The sequence below is a fragment of the Sminthopsis crassicaudata genome, chromosome 2 (assembly GCF_048593235.1).
Source record: "Sminthopsis crassicaudata isolate SCR6 chromosome 2, ASM4859323v1, whole genome shotgun sequence".
Taxonomy (NCBI): domain Eukaryota; kingdom Metazoa; phylum Chordata; class Mammalia; order Dasyuromorphia; family Dasyuridae; genus Sminthopsis; species Sminthopsis crassicaudata.
The window spans coordinates 511,350,306-511,365,102 of NC_133618.1; the positions used below are offsets into that span (position 1 = coordinate 511,350,306).

General features: G+C 32.7%; 1 protein-coding gene across 24 annotated transcripts in view; it reads right to left on the bottom strand.

Moving 5' to 3' along the window:
• Nucleotides 1-245: 245 nt before the first annotated feature.
• The window catches only part of HNRNPC (heterogeneous nuclear ribonucleoprotein C), a 47,237-nt gene continuing 32,685 nt past the window's right edge, over nucleotides 246-14,797 (bottom strand). For 13 of the 24 annotated variants that reach the window (XM_074294169.1, XM_074294159.1, XM_074294173.1 and 10 more), the window contains 4 exons: nucleotides 3,060-3,220; nucleotides 1,509-1,622; nucleotides 1,123-1,283; nucleotides 246-1,025 (listed from right to left, as the gene is read on the bottom strand). In XM_074294169.1, coding sequence (XP_074150270.1) covers nucleotides 942-1,025; nucleotides 1,123-1,283; nucleotides 1,509-1,622; nucleotides 3,060-3,220 — 520 coding nt within the window. In that variant the 3' untranslated portion in view covers nucleotides 246-941. The remainder of the gene's footprint in view (nucleotides 1,026-1,122; nucleotides 1,284-1,508; nucleotides 1,623-3,059; nucleotides 3,221-14,797) is intronic. The other 11 variants (XM_074294176.1, XM_074294178.1, XM_074294168.1 and 8 more) reach the window with 2 other exon arrangements.

A 14,797-nucleotide genomic window follows, 5' to 3' on the forward strand; every position in this document is an offset into this window, starting at 1 on the left:
TGGCATATAAACTCTGTAAATTCCCTCAACAAAGAACCCCCAATTCTGGGAAGAAGTTATCTACTCATAATGTAGCCTTCTGGGAAATAAATAAAGCAAAAAATAACTGGCATGTGCACTAGAGGGTATGACGTAAGTGCTAAATCTTTAAGTAATAACTTCCTAATAAAATTACAATAAGTTCAATAAACAATTAATTATAAAACAGTGAAAAATTTTCTAAGAAAATCCAGGAGTTGGGGTCGTTTTTCTTCTTCAAATTCCTGGTTTAATATATATATTTATTTTGAGAAAAAAAAGTTCCAAACATCAGACTTTCACATGAATAACCCACAATATTAACTTTAGAAAACAAAGTCTATTTAAAAAAAATATAAGCACACACTAATTCCTCTTCTGAATGTACCTCTTTATGCATTTCTACTGACAACTGTCATTCACCAAAAATAATGAAATAAAATAAAATAAAAACTGTTACATTTTTGTAGCCCCCCACATTGTAATCCTAGGTAGGAGAAGACACTCAAAGTTCTCAAGAACTGAATTGAATGAGATTGATTGCCTTTTCACTTTTGGAAGTAGCAATCAGTCTCAGGTTTGAATTGAATCGAGAACTGTGCTTACTCCCTGCATAACAAGAGATTCCTTTGGAGACAGCTGATAAAAACCATACATCCTTTTTATTGTTAAGTCATAAAGAGGTATCAAAATTAAAAGCAAAATTACAGGAGACTTAATATAACTACTAGGAGAATTGAAGGAAGTAGGAAAGGAACTAGGCGCAGGGCAGAATTAATGAACATGGGAAAGATAAAGTTGGGTACAACAGTGAACATGTGCTGGAAGATTCTAAGGGAGAGGATCTGGTGAAAAGTTTGATCAAAGACAAGCGCCTAGATAAAGAAATAATGGGACGAGAGTTCTAAAACCCCAACATGTGCTTAAGAGTCGTCCTCGCCATTGGCGCTGTCTCTGTCATCCTCTCCTTCTTCAGCTTCTTTTTCATCATCCTTGATCAACTCCAGCTACAAAATAGACAAAAGGACAGAGTTAGAAGCATTCCAGATGTTCCTAGTCCCCCCCCTTCCACCATATCTTTCTTTCCTTCCCCACAGTTTTCACCTGGTCATCCCCCCGATCTTCATTATCATCATCATCCAGTAGGTCCCCCTCCTCAGCAGAGTCATCTGCACCCCCCTCAGACTCCATCTTCACATTAGTCTCATCTTTCTTCAGGGAGCTGCTGCTCTGCTCCTCTTCTGACTTATCATTCTTCATCTCTACTGGGGATGAGAAGGACAAGTCTGTCTAGGGGGCAAGTAATGTCCACAGGATGTAGACAATCCCCAGATAATGATCATACAACTGCAGCACGAGTCTAAATCCTCCCACAAAAATTCCCTTCCCAATTTCACAAAGTTTCATATCCCACTACTCCACCATATACTTTCAACTACCTTTTGTGATAATAGTACCCAAAAACATCTAAAAGATAGAACACCATTTACCTGTTTGTTTGCTTTGTTCTTTCTCAATTTTTTCCAGGCTCTCCAATAAAGAATCCACTTTCTGTTTTATCTGGGTCAACTCCTTCTTAATTGTCTGAAGATCATCACCTTTCACTATAACCCCAAACAACAAACCATGAGGTTAGATTCAAAAAAGAAACTGAAAATATTTAATGCATCCCCATACACTGATACATTGTTGGTGGAATTGTGAATACATCCACAGCCATTCTGGAGAGTAATTTGGAACTATGCTCAGAGTTATCAAACTCTGCATACGCTTTGATCCAGCAGTGTTAATACTGGGCTTATACCCCAAAGAGATTTTAAAGAAGGGAAAGGGACCTATATGTGCAAGAATGTTTGTGGCAGCCCTCTTTGTAGTGGCCAGAAACTGAAAACTGAGTGGATGCCCATCAATTGGAGAATGGCTAAATAAATTGTGGTATATGAATATTATTGTTCTGTAAGAAATGACCAACAGGACGATTTCAGAAAGGCCTGGAGAGACTTACATGAACTGATGCTGAGTGAAATGAGCAGGACAAGGAGATCATTACATACTTCAACAATACTATATGATGATCAATTCTGATGGACGAAGCCCTCTTCAACAATGAGATGAACCAAATCAGTTCCAATAGAGCAGTAATGAATTGAACCAGCTATATACCCAGTGAAAGAACTCTGGGAGTTGACTATGAACCACTACATAGAATTCCCAATCCCTCTATTTTGGTCCGCCTACATTTTTTATTTCCTTCACAGTCTAATTGTACATTGTTTCAAAGTCAGATTCTTTTTGTACAGCAAAATAGTTGTTTAGACATATATACATATATTGCATTTAACATATACTTTAACATATTTAACATATATTGGTCAGCCTGCCACCTGGGGGAAGGGGTGAGGGAAAGGAGGAGAAAAGTTGGAATAAAAGATTTTGCAATTGCTGAAAAATTACCTATGCATAAAATTTTTGTAAAAACCACATCCCCATAGGACTCTATAACTAGACACCAAATCATCATCAGTAGGCAAAATCTGAGTTGGAATCAACTGAAATCTACATAAAGGTAATGTGCTTTCTAATATCTAGCAAAAGCACTCTCCTTATCAATCTCATTCTTATTTTATGGACTCTTTCCCCTCTTTTTTGTTCTCAAAAATACTATCACTTTCAGGACTTCAAAAGAATAAAAACACTTCTCTCAAAGCATTTAAAAATAAACACTATCATTTTTTTCCCTCTATAACAAAATTTTTAAAAATTGAACTGTGACCTCTCAGGGAGTAAGACTATGGTAAGATTATAGTTTTATTATTCGGTACCATTACCTGCTTCAAAACACCCTTAGATGTAAAAACATCCTAATGTTGTAAAATAGATTAATGAATGAAGGAGGCACATGAAAGGAGTATTTTTCTTGTCATCTGCTACAACATTCTCTGCCTCTTAAAATTCCTATTTCTAACAAAATCCACATATTTGGATAACATTCCAAATAATTGAAATTAAGAAAGATACAGTTATCTGAAATTAAAACGTACATTTTCCAGATTTAGATGAAGAGCCCCGCTGCCCACTCTTGGAATTAAAGCCACTTTTGCCTCTGCGGGAAGTGTTTCCTGACACACGTTGGCGTTTTGAGGGTACCACTGCACGAGCTATAGGAGGAGGAGGCGGTACACGGGCTGGATAGCTGTACATCCTATAATAAATAAATATGGTAAATTTCCATATTAATTTACTTTTTGTCTTCTCCATGGCTTTTCTTGGACTTTCAAGAAAAGATTTTATGTTCTTCAAGCCCAGCAAAAAATGAGTGAAAAAAATTTCCATTTATTAGTTGACACAATACAATTCATAGAGGAGGTACAAATCCAAATTAGTCAGAACTTAAATTTTCTAAAATATATTTTCATTATATCTTATCATTATAACAAATATTTAGGCTAATTTCACGTATTTTGCTTAAAATTTAATAAAATAAATCCTAAAGAGAAGGTTATTAAAGATGATTTCATCAGATAATATAAAATACCCACTAAAATGCATTTGTCATTTAAATATGTGTATACTACATCATTGTATATTAATTTGCATAAATGTAACATAACCTTCCATTCAAAGCAATTGCACATATTAACTAAATAGTAGTTATAAAGTCAGTTTGTGCAAAGTGGAAAGAGATTGGTCAACCAATCATCATTACCATATCAACCACAAAGCATGTCAACTGCTATTACAAGTTATTTATTGTCATTTTGAATGTCATCAAGCTTTTGGAATTTTAAACTCTTTAATTAATTAAGGTTGTGTTTATGGAGTGTTTCTATTTCCATGACCTAATACACAGAGTTGTTGATGAAGAAAATGATAGTAAATGAACATTTCATAAATATCAGCTATCCTTCATTGCAAAAATGCACATCTTAAATTTTCTAGATTTTATTTTCCTGGCAAACAATGTTTATATATTGCTGAACTTAAAGAAGATAGGAAGGGCAAAGAAAAGTACAGAAGTACATGCCAGGGGCAGCTAAATGTCACAGTGGTTAGAGCACCAGCCCTGAAGTCAGGATTTCAAATCTAGCCTCAGACACTTCCTAGCTGTATGACCCTGCGCAAGTCATTTAAGACCAATTGCCAGAGGAGGAAGAGGTAAGAGAAGGAGGAAGAGAAGAAAAAGACCAAGAATATGCCAAAATGGTGACTTGCTGCTGCCCTTAAAACTTCTGATGAATTATGAAAAACACATATGGGATCTTTTAAATTAATCACAAACACAATTCATGGACCAGGATGAATTGTTCAAAACTTATTACATATAATATTCTTAACTTCTTTCTAGCCTGTTTTCCCCCTAATATACCACAGAAGGCAAATATACCTCAGGATAGGAATCAGAAAATTGGGGAGGGGAAGAGAAGAGAGGATATTATGATTATAGAATCTTATGGAAGATTTGGCAAAAAGATATGGAAAAAAACAAATTTTGATAATTAAAAACATGGGAATATTTTCAGAATCTAGTTAGCTGTCTACAAGAAAGGTCAAAATCAGCATCAAATTCAAAAGAATTAAAAAAATTTATTGATGTAAAACCAGAAAGCAGTGGCCTACAAATCATCCTTAGATGGAAATGACATTTTTTTTCTCTTAATATTTCCTATTTAGCACAGAAAAGTCTCAAAAAGTGATTTTTAAAAATTAAGATTTAAAAAAAAAAATAACAAAGAAAAAAGAACATGAGAAAAGACTTGACCAAGACAGAAGAAATCAATGTGTAATTTCCATTTCCATATCCTTTAACTCCGAAAATTCCATTACTTGGCACATATATCCCCCCCAAAACAAAGACAGTCAAGTTTCATAACAAAACAGTACTTTTGATATAAAAGAATTGAAAACAAAGTGCCCATCAACTGGGGAATAATTAAAACAAACTGATTCACAAATGTAATGAAAGATTACACTATAGCAAAAGCATTGTAGGCCCTGAAATAGTAGTTTAAATTCAGAGAAATAGGGAAAGCAGTAAATAAAACTGGTACAGAGAAAACAAACTGAAAAACAACATACTGTACTTTTCACAAGTTATAAACAGGAAAACACTGTTTTCCTGTAATGTCTCAATAACTATAAAAACCACTTTTTAAAACAAGTTTTTTAAGTTTTGGTAAAATATTCACAAATATTTTATCCATTTTGAAATTACTGAAATAGGATTTCCTTTCCTATTAATACAATCTTCAACAGACTGTTGTTAAAGGTTTTTTGAAACTACCATCTCAAATACTATCTTTACTGATTAGTATATCATGTAACCAGTAAATGCGTACTGGTGTATTTTTTTCTTTACCTATCTTTTATGCGATTAATTTCTTTCTCTTAAGTTACTGAAACTGATAGCTTTCCTATCAAATAATAAGTGAGGAAATGGAGCACCACCCATTACATATAATGCTAATTTTTGGTTTTAGGTACTTTTAATATTAAAGGATAAATGATACTGAAAAGACCCCAATGCCATGTTTTTGTTTTTAGTAAATAATGAAATTTTGGAATTTTTAAACTAATCATAATAGAGAATATCTTTAAATTATTAATTATGTTAACTTTGTCATTAAACCATCCTTTGGACTTTGTTAAAAGATGAGGCCCACAGAACTGGAGAGTGCATTCAAAAGAAAATGCAATTTAAAAGTCCCCTTTCTCCCCCCCCAAAAAAGAACATTAAAAAAAATAATAATCATCATGGATAAGGAGGGGGATAATGGGAGCAGAGGGGAAAGCAAAGGTGGCAGGAAAGTAAAGTGTGAGGCAAAATTATGTGCAAGAATTCTGGAAATCTTAATGTTAAAAACAAAAAACAAACAAAAAAACAAAAACAAAAACTACAATTAGTTTACCATTGATTGGGTTACAACCTAGTTAATCTGATTTTACTTTTCCAACAAGTAAAAGTCAGACAAGGGAAACGAGTACACACAGGTACTCTTCTAAACCAGTGCCTTCAAAGATAGATCAAATTAGAAAACAATGCCAATTTTACTTTAGTCTCAGTTTTTTTTTTTTTTAACAAGTTTTACAAGTTTTAATGAAAAAAGGGAAGGAGAATTTTGGAGGATGATAATAGTAAAAGTTTAAAAATGAAAGGTACAAGTAAGAGAAAGGGAAAAAACCCTCAAATTTTCAAAATTAAAAAAAAATGAAAGATCCTAAACTAGTACTGAATTCTCAGTTAGAAAGGTAAATGTTACAAATACAAAAGAAAGGAAACCAATCCTTAATGAAATACAGAATTCCATGGAATCCCAAGAAAGCATGGAATCAGAAATTAAGTAAACAAAAGTTCAGAATTAGTATAAGCACTCAGCAAGTAACTAAGCAAGGGCAAAATGTAGGAAATAAAACAATTCAATTACCTAGAACTTCTGAATGCAGAAAATAAACTATGAATAAAAAATCCAGACTGTCTTCAAAAACTAAACAAACCAAATAAAATAACGGTAACTAGATAACTACAATGACAAATTCTGCAAGTGGGGTTTTAAAAGACTTTTGAATATAAAGGAAAGGAAATTTAAGTACTATTTTAGATTTACTCCAAATGAAGGGAACAGAACATTCCAAAATTCAAAGACAACTCAATGTGCAAATCCAAAGAGCATACAGAATATGCCTGAAAAAACGGACATTATAGAAGAGGTATTTAAGTTTAAAAAGGGAAAGAACATTATTCAATTTACAAATACCCAAAACAAAAACACAAAAGGTACAATTACCAAGGAAAAAAAATAATGAAATTAGTTACCTACTAGGTTACTGAATAAAAGAAAATTACCAAAAATTTCACATGCAAAAAAATACTTCATTGCATATGGAACTTAGCCAACCAAGAAAAAAAAAAAAGGAGCTTAAGTCACCTTTCTATGACTTGTCCTTCATGCCTGAAATGCTTTCTTCCTAACCACTATGGTTAGAAACACACAGCTGAAGCACTACCTTTCCTGAGGTTTTTCAAAGTCCTCTCTGAGACTCACATGGATTGATGCTAAGTGAAGCGTGCAGAACCTTATACACAGCAAAAGCAAGATTATACAATGATCAGTTCTGATGAATGAGATTCTTCTCGTGAGATGATCCAGGCCCGTTCCAATGATCTTGTGATGAAAAAAGCTATCTCCACTCAGAGAGAGGACTGTGGGAACTGAGTGTAGATCACTACAACAGCATTTTCATTTCTTTTGTTGTTGATTTACTTGAATTTTATTCTCATTTTTTTCCCTTTTCGATCTGATTTTTCTTGTGCAGCATGATAAATGTAGAAATGTGTTTAAAGGGATTGCACATATTTAACCTATTAATCAGATTGATAGCTGTCTTGGGGAAGGTAAAGGAGGGAGAAAAATTTAGAACACAAAGGGTTTTTTTTGTTTGTTTTAAAAAAGCATTATTTCATTTTTCCAAATACATGCAAAGATAGTTTTCACATTCATCTTTTGCAAAGCCTTGTGGTACAGAACTCAAGATCTCTAAGATCTTTGCAAGAACTCAAAGGTAACAAAAGACCCATAGTTAATTTTTAAAAGGCTGTATCATTTCACTTAGTGAAAACCTTTAGCAAAAATACAATCCTATGATTAAGAGACAAGGCTATTTCCTAACATTCATTGAAAAAGGTTTCTAAGATTTTCATGTTTAGTAATTAGGTTGTTTCCTTTTCTTCTTGAAAAACTTTTCTACCCTTTTCAAAAGTGTGACCTTAAAGCAAAGTTAAGAGCTCATTCCACTAATAAAATCATAGCTCTAGTTACTCTCTAGATTCTGTTGATGTCAAAATACCATCTATTTCCTCAACTATAATGACTTAATGTACATTGTTATAAAACGAACCTATGACTCTTGGATTTGTAACAAGTTAATAGTACGTTGTATATAACATTAAGTAGTCATGTGATTGAATAAATTACATAGTGTGATTTATATAAGAATTATCACATTTAGGCTTTGAAAACTGGGATTTAACTATCTACTCTTAATACCTAATAATACCCCAATTAACTCTCTAATTCTCTTGTTCTATTTCTTCATCAAGAAAAGGAAGTGTCAATTGATAGACAAGTTATATTAATTTCAAGATGGTATGGGAAATTTTCATTGGTCCAAAAATCAAAATAGTGGTTAAACCTCATGTGAATATATTTTACATGGTAAACTAACAATACAAATATTAAGTCCTACTATGAATAAGGTTAGTTACTTGTATGAATAATTCTCAGACTCACAATTTTCAGTAAAAATTCTAATAAAATTGAGCTATAAGAGTGCAAAGTGCTTTATATCCTCAAGTAAATGTGTGTGGTGCTCTCTATTAGAAAAAAGAAAACTGAGATTGATAAGATTAAGTAGACTGCCCAGAGGATCAAAAAGTATTTTCTTTAATTTACACTCACACACACACTCCCACACATACCCACCACACACATACATCAAAAGAGAAACATCATATTTTTCATGGGTAGGGCAAGAATAACCAGAGGATAGAGTCAATTTTTAAAAAATGAGATAATTTCAATTACAGGAAAATGCAAACTTTTGTTTACTCAGAAATTACCCTTTTTGTTGTTAACTTGTTAACTTTGTTAAACAAAACTTAACTTTTGTTAAAGAAAATGACCAATTAGGAAAAAACCTTTATACCAAATTATCTGTGATAAGAACTTAATGTCCAAGACAAAAGGGACAATGAATAGGACTGTATAAAATCAAAAGCCATTGTTCAGTTATGTCCAACTTTTCATGATCCCATTCTTGACAAGAACACTGGAATGGTTTGCCATTTTCTTCTCCAATTCACTTATAATTAAATAACTATTTGAAGTAGTATGCATATATATATATTTTTGACTGAGGCATTTGGGGTCAAGTGTCTTGCCCAGAGTCACACAATTAGGAAGTGTTAAGTGTCTGAGGCCAGATTTGAAATCAGGTGCTCCAGACTTCAGGGCTAGTGCTTTATGGACTGCACAACCTAGCTGCCCCTAAAGTAGTAATTTTATTTACTCAGATCTTACAACTCCAAAACCAGAAATGAAATAGCATGCTTGTGGATAGCAAAGAATTGGAAGCAATATAGATACCCACTACTTTGGGGGTAAAATCTAAATAAAACATGGTACATAAATGTAATACACTGCAGTATAAGAAATGACGAATGTGATGAAGTCAGAAGCATAAAATGATGTGAAGCACAACTAACAAGAACCTCTCCACATACACAAATTTAATGCTGCAAATAAGCATAGCTTGATCAAGTTATGAGAAGATACTCCCAACTTATAAAGATACACAAAAAATGAACACTGAATATTAATCAGTTATGCCAAATCCCATTTCCTTTCTTGCTTTTTCCTTTTAGAAATACTATTTGTTAGGGCTGCTAGGTGGCTCAGTGGATAAAGCACCAGCCCTCAATTCAAATCTGGCTTCAATCATTTAATATTTCCTGGCTGTATGACCCTAGCTGGGCAGGTCACTTCAACTGCCTCAGGAAAAAAAAAACACCACCACTTTGTTATATGGCATAGTTCTCTGGGAGAAATAAGGAGGCTATTGGGGAAAAAAATGGTGAAAAAAAACTTTTATAATGCCTTGTGTCAGAACAGTCCCTGAAAGTGTATAATAATCTAGTATCAAGTCACCCCAAGAAGAAATTCAAATACCTAGTTTACCTGAAAAAGAAAATTGAAAGGTAGTATCATAGTGAAAGAGATTATGCTTTGTCAATCACTTCCATATCGTTCAACATTTTCCTGAACTAATTTTTATTTAAGCCTGCTGCATCCATGAGAGAAATCCAGTATAGAAATGATTACTGATCCCTAAAGATACTACTCATTAAGTATTACCCTAACTTCACAGCTGAGAAAACAGAAGGGGTTAAGTTCCCACAGTCAAACAGATTTTATTAAAAAGTATTATTGTATATTCTTTTCTAAATCTCTGACTTAGAGGTTCAATATTTTGGTAGGATCCCTTCTGTTCCTACTTTTGCAAAGATAATATATAAAATGGGAATTGGCTTTTAAATGTTTGAGTAAATTAATGATTGTTTCAATCCCCCTTGCCCCCCCAGCTTAAGTACTTTAAATAATCTGTTTCTCATTCTGTTGATGTAGGAATTTCATATTTTTACAAATATCTAAAATTGACTTTGCCAGTTTTACTGGATCAGGGTTGAGAAAATAATTTCTAACATTCTTCCTCCATTTATTGTGAATGTTCCCTTTCCAGTTTTGATAGTAATCACATTTTTAAAAGACCATTTAAAAGATAAAGACCTCTGATCAGTGAAACATTCCATCAATTCCAGAAGATTTAATATTGAACAACTCATCACTCACCTGACAAGAGAAATCAAGGACTGGACTAAGTAAAGATATACATTTTTGGAAATAGCTAATGTGAAAATGTCTTATTACTATATGTAAAAGAGTCAAGCTCCCACCTCAATGCCCAATTTTTAAAGGTTATCTTAAAAATTAATAGGATGATAGATATAAGAATATAACTATTTTAAAAATGAGGAATACTGAAGAAACTCAGTAAGGAAAGTATGTTAAAAGATGAACTGGTTACATAGCAAGAAATTAGATGACAAGTTTCAATAGCTCCACTGATCTTACTACAATATCAAGAAAGTACCCAGTACCCAGAACATTGGGTAGCGCTTCCCCACAAAATTCCAGCTAACCCAACTGATGAGATCACAGATTTCTATGTATTCTTAGATCTGATAACTTAAACCATTCTAATTATGGTGCAATGGTAGTATTTGTAAGACATCTGTTAAAAGCCCATTGCTTTCCTTCAATTACATTTAATTAATGCCATTGTTTGACCCCTGTCTATGTGTTTTGCCTATAAACTGTGAGGATAAAATGTTGACATAATTTAACCTATACTGCTTAGGGCAAAGAATTTTGAGACTGATTATGGTAATTAATTGGCCTATAGGGTGTTACCTTGTCTTTTGCCATTGAATTCACCTATTTGAATTAGGATGAGCAGTTTCAACAATCTCATCCAAAGATTAATATCTAGTTGCTATCTTATATGTTCAATTCTTTCTTATGGTCAACCCATTATTATGGTTCCAAAATTCATATGAACAGTGAGTTATGGTATGAATAATGCTTGTGTTGGTCCCCTTGTGATAGAAACAGGATTTTAAGGCTAGAAAGGACCTCAACAGGTATCTAATCCAACCCATACACACTGACACATACCTGCTTATGTAATTATCTAACCTCTGTTTGAAGATATCCAAAAAGATGTCTATAACCTCTTACTGATTCCACTATTCTTATATGCCCATTCTACTTTCTGTTTTTCCTGACTTGAAATATATAAATTTAATCTCTAAGTTTTTGGTGATGCCTTCTGGAATCTAAAAGAACTTTTTACCAGCTAGCACTCCTTCAAATATTTGAACAAAAATGAATGATATATAATTACAATAACCAAGTTTATTCATTTAGTTTTATCTCTTTTCAAAGACAAGGGATGTAGAATATGATATATACTGTCAGACTTAGCTCACCAGTTAGGTTAGGTTTGCTAAATTCTCTTTCTTTAATAAAAATGTGTTTTTTTAATAAAATGGATGAAGCTTCATTAAAAGAGGGACATATTTGGAAATGAAAAATACTTTTCAAAATTTGAGAAACTTTAAAGGATGAGCACTGAATAAGTAGAGGGCCTACAATCTTAGATCTGTAAATTAAATCATCACAACTTGCTTGGGACTTGCTTGGGTTACAACTCATTTATAATCATTAAAATGGGAGCTACAAAACAAAAAGTCAAAAAAGTTCAAGAGTGAAAGAATAACCTTTACTGTTATAAAAGATCAGGGAAAACTTTGTGAATAACACCATAGCATTATGACCCATTTTCTGGTAGCATGAAAAAAAGGCTTAAAGGTTGAAGAGGAAAAATAGAAAAATAGAGAGGTCAGATTTTGCACTGAATATGTGCTGGAAGTACAGCAGTATCTTGGGAAATATGTAAATAAATGAGTCAAAGAATCTAACTTCAAATCCTGACAATTACCAACTGGTATTACCTTGGGTCAATTTTCATTGTTAAAATAAGGCCAATTTGGTTTTGGGCTAGGCATCTGCTACAGGGACTTTGTTTTTCTTTTTTCCCTATTATAGGGCAAGAAAAAAAAAAGAGTATGGCATGGCAAAGACTTAAGAGGAAGCACTGAAGCAACTATTTTTTATTTTCTTTTACTCTTAAAAAAATAAAAAATTAAGGGAACTGGTCCCTTCCAGTTCTAAGCTCTTGTACGACTAATTTATACCCTTGCCCCAGACAAAATAACCCTTTTTTTCAAAGTAGAAGTATTTTCAGATCTATTTGTAAGAGAACATTTAGTAATAGCATGAAAGATGAAGCAGAGATAAGGAAAAAACTTCAGGTAAAGAGGCTCTAAAAACTAGAGTGGTAGCAATAAGAACAATAAAAGGGAGAAGGATGTTGTAAAAAGCATTATCAACTAGACTTGATTAGATAAGGTGAAGGAAGAATTTTGAAGATTACAAAAATGATGAATAGTGATGTCTCAGCTTATACAGCAAATGAATTTGGAATAAGGAGGCATTTTAAAGTAGTTCTGTTTTGGACATATTGAATGTGAAATAGGACACATAGGTAGAGAAATCCCACAAGCAACTAGAGATGATGTTATTTCTAAAGAAGAGATCTATACTTATCATCTGGTCCAGTAGTTCTCAAAAAGGCTGGTCCAGTGAGAGGTGGGGGAAGATTCCCAAAACTCGTTCAGGGGACCCATTAGGACAAAACTTACTTTTATAATAAAACTTAAAAATTTTAATTTTAAATATATAATAAAAAGTTATATAATCCACATTACTAAAAGCTTTCTTTTTTGGGGAGTGGGGGCAGACGTCAGAATTCTTAACAGAACCATACAGGCATTCTGAAACTTAAGATTTTTAAGATACTTAAGATATTCAATTCAATACCCTACCCTTTCAGAGATCAAAAGAAATGGAGTGACTTCCTCAAAAAGCTACAAAAGACAAATGTGAAACTAAGAATTCCTGACATTTACTATAATTTATTCAATCTAGCCTTAATCAATAAATGAGTAATTACCTCAAGCCAAAATAAGAGCTATTAAAAAATCTTAGCTTAAGTCCAAGGTCTCCTACTGCATCCAGAGCCATTTCCAGTTGTCTTCATATGGCCATTGGACCCAGATGGATCTGGAGGAGAATGTGAGGCTAGTGACTTTACACAGTCCTCCCTCACTTAAATCCAATTCACTTAAGTATGATAGCACATGGCATGATTCTCTTTGAGAATGAAAGCCAAACAATAACTACATATTCAGATTACTTGTCCTCACTATTGTGTTAGGAAACCTGCCAAACAATAACTACATATTCAGATTACTTGTCCTCACTATTGTGTTAGGAAACCTAATGTTCGTAGGGTAACCCCTTTTTAACCAGAAGGCAACAGATGAAAAGCATCTATTTTGTCAAATTACTGTATCTGTTGAATTTGATTCTTAAAACTACTTCTCAGAATAGAAAATTCTTTCCACATTTTGCAAGGAACAAACTAGTACCGTTTATAAATCACTAACAAAGAAAAGAAAATTCAAATTGGGAATCTACTGTTAACATTTGTATTAGTTTAACAGTGGGAATTAAAGGTAATGTTTCACCAGTTATTAATTAGTTGAATTTTTGTGTTAAAGTGTAATATAATGAATGGGAGGGAGAATTGCTTTTCATTCTATACTATTTTAGGTTTTTTTTAATTTTATCTTTTCATTAAAAAAAAATTACTTTTTCTCCCATACATCCTTCCACATATGGGTTAATTACACAATACTGTGGAATCATTGAACTACCTTTATTTTTTTGAGTGGAAAGGAAAAGACTAATAGTTAACAAAGTAAGATAAAACTACAAGCAAATGTCTGTAAATATGTCACTAAAAAACTAAAGTACTTCAAATTTAACTGAGTTGCCTTGGCACAAGTGAAAAAAAATAGGCTCTCTCTAAACAAAGACACTATTTTTAGTTACATTGTTTTAAGGAACCAAAAAGATAGCGTATAGTTTATATAAAAACATGCAACTCAAAAGCACCATAAAATAAATGTCACACTATTATTATTAATTTAAAATTCAATTAATAAAATATTTACTATTTGAGTTTTTCTTCTAAATCAACTGTTGCCTTTTGATGGACATGTTGGGTAAAGGAGAGAGCTAGACTGCAAGAAGTTGGCAGTGTGGCCTCCATGAGGTCTATCCTACAACTGACATGATTAATATAGGAGCAAATCACAACCTACTAATAGCTTGATGGAAATAATGTGTAAGATTTCTTATGGTTGAAAAGAACAAGAAAGCAAATGGTAGATATTGTTTAAGATACATGCATGTCATGAGGAAACAAACAAGATCAAAGATAAACAACTTACCACAATAATATTAATGTTTCAATTATTTCAAATGGTTATTAGTATTTTGGAACTTTTATTCTTATCCTTTGACCACTTACCTATTAGAGGTAATTTAAGCATTTATTATTAGAGTATTTATTATTAAGAGTATTAGAGGCATTTAGCCTCTATTTCTTTTCATTAAATGTCTAATGTTGAATATCCAATACTTATCCAAAATGTATTAAATTTTTAGCAAATACTTCCCTTCCTATGGTACTATGG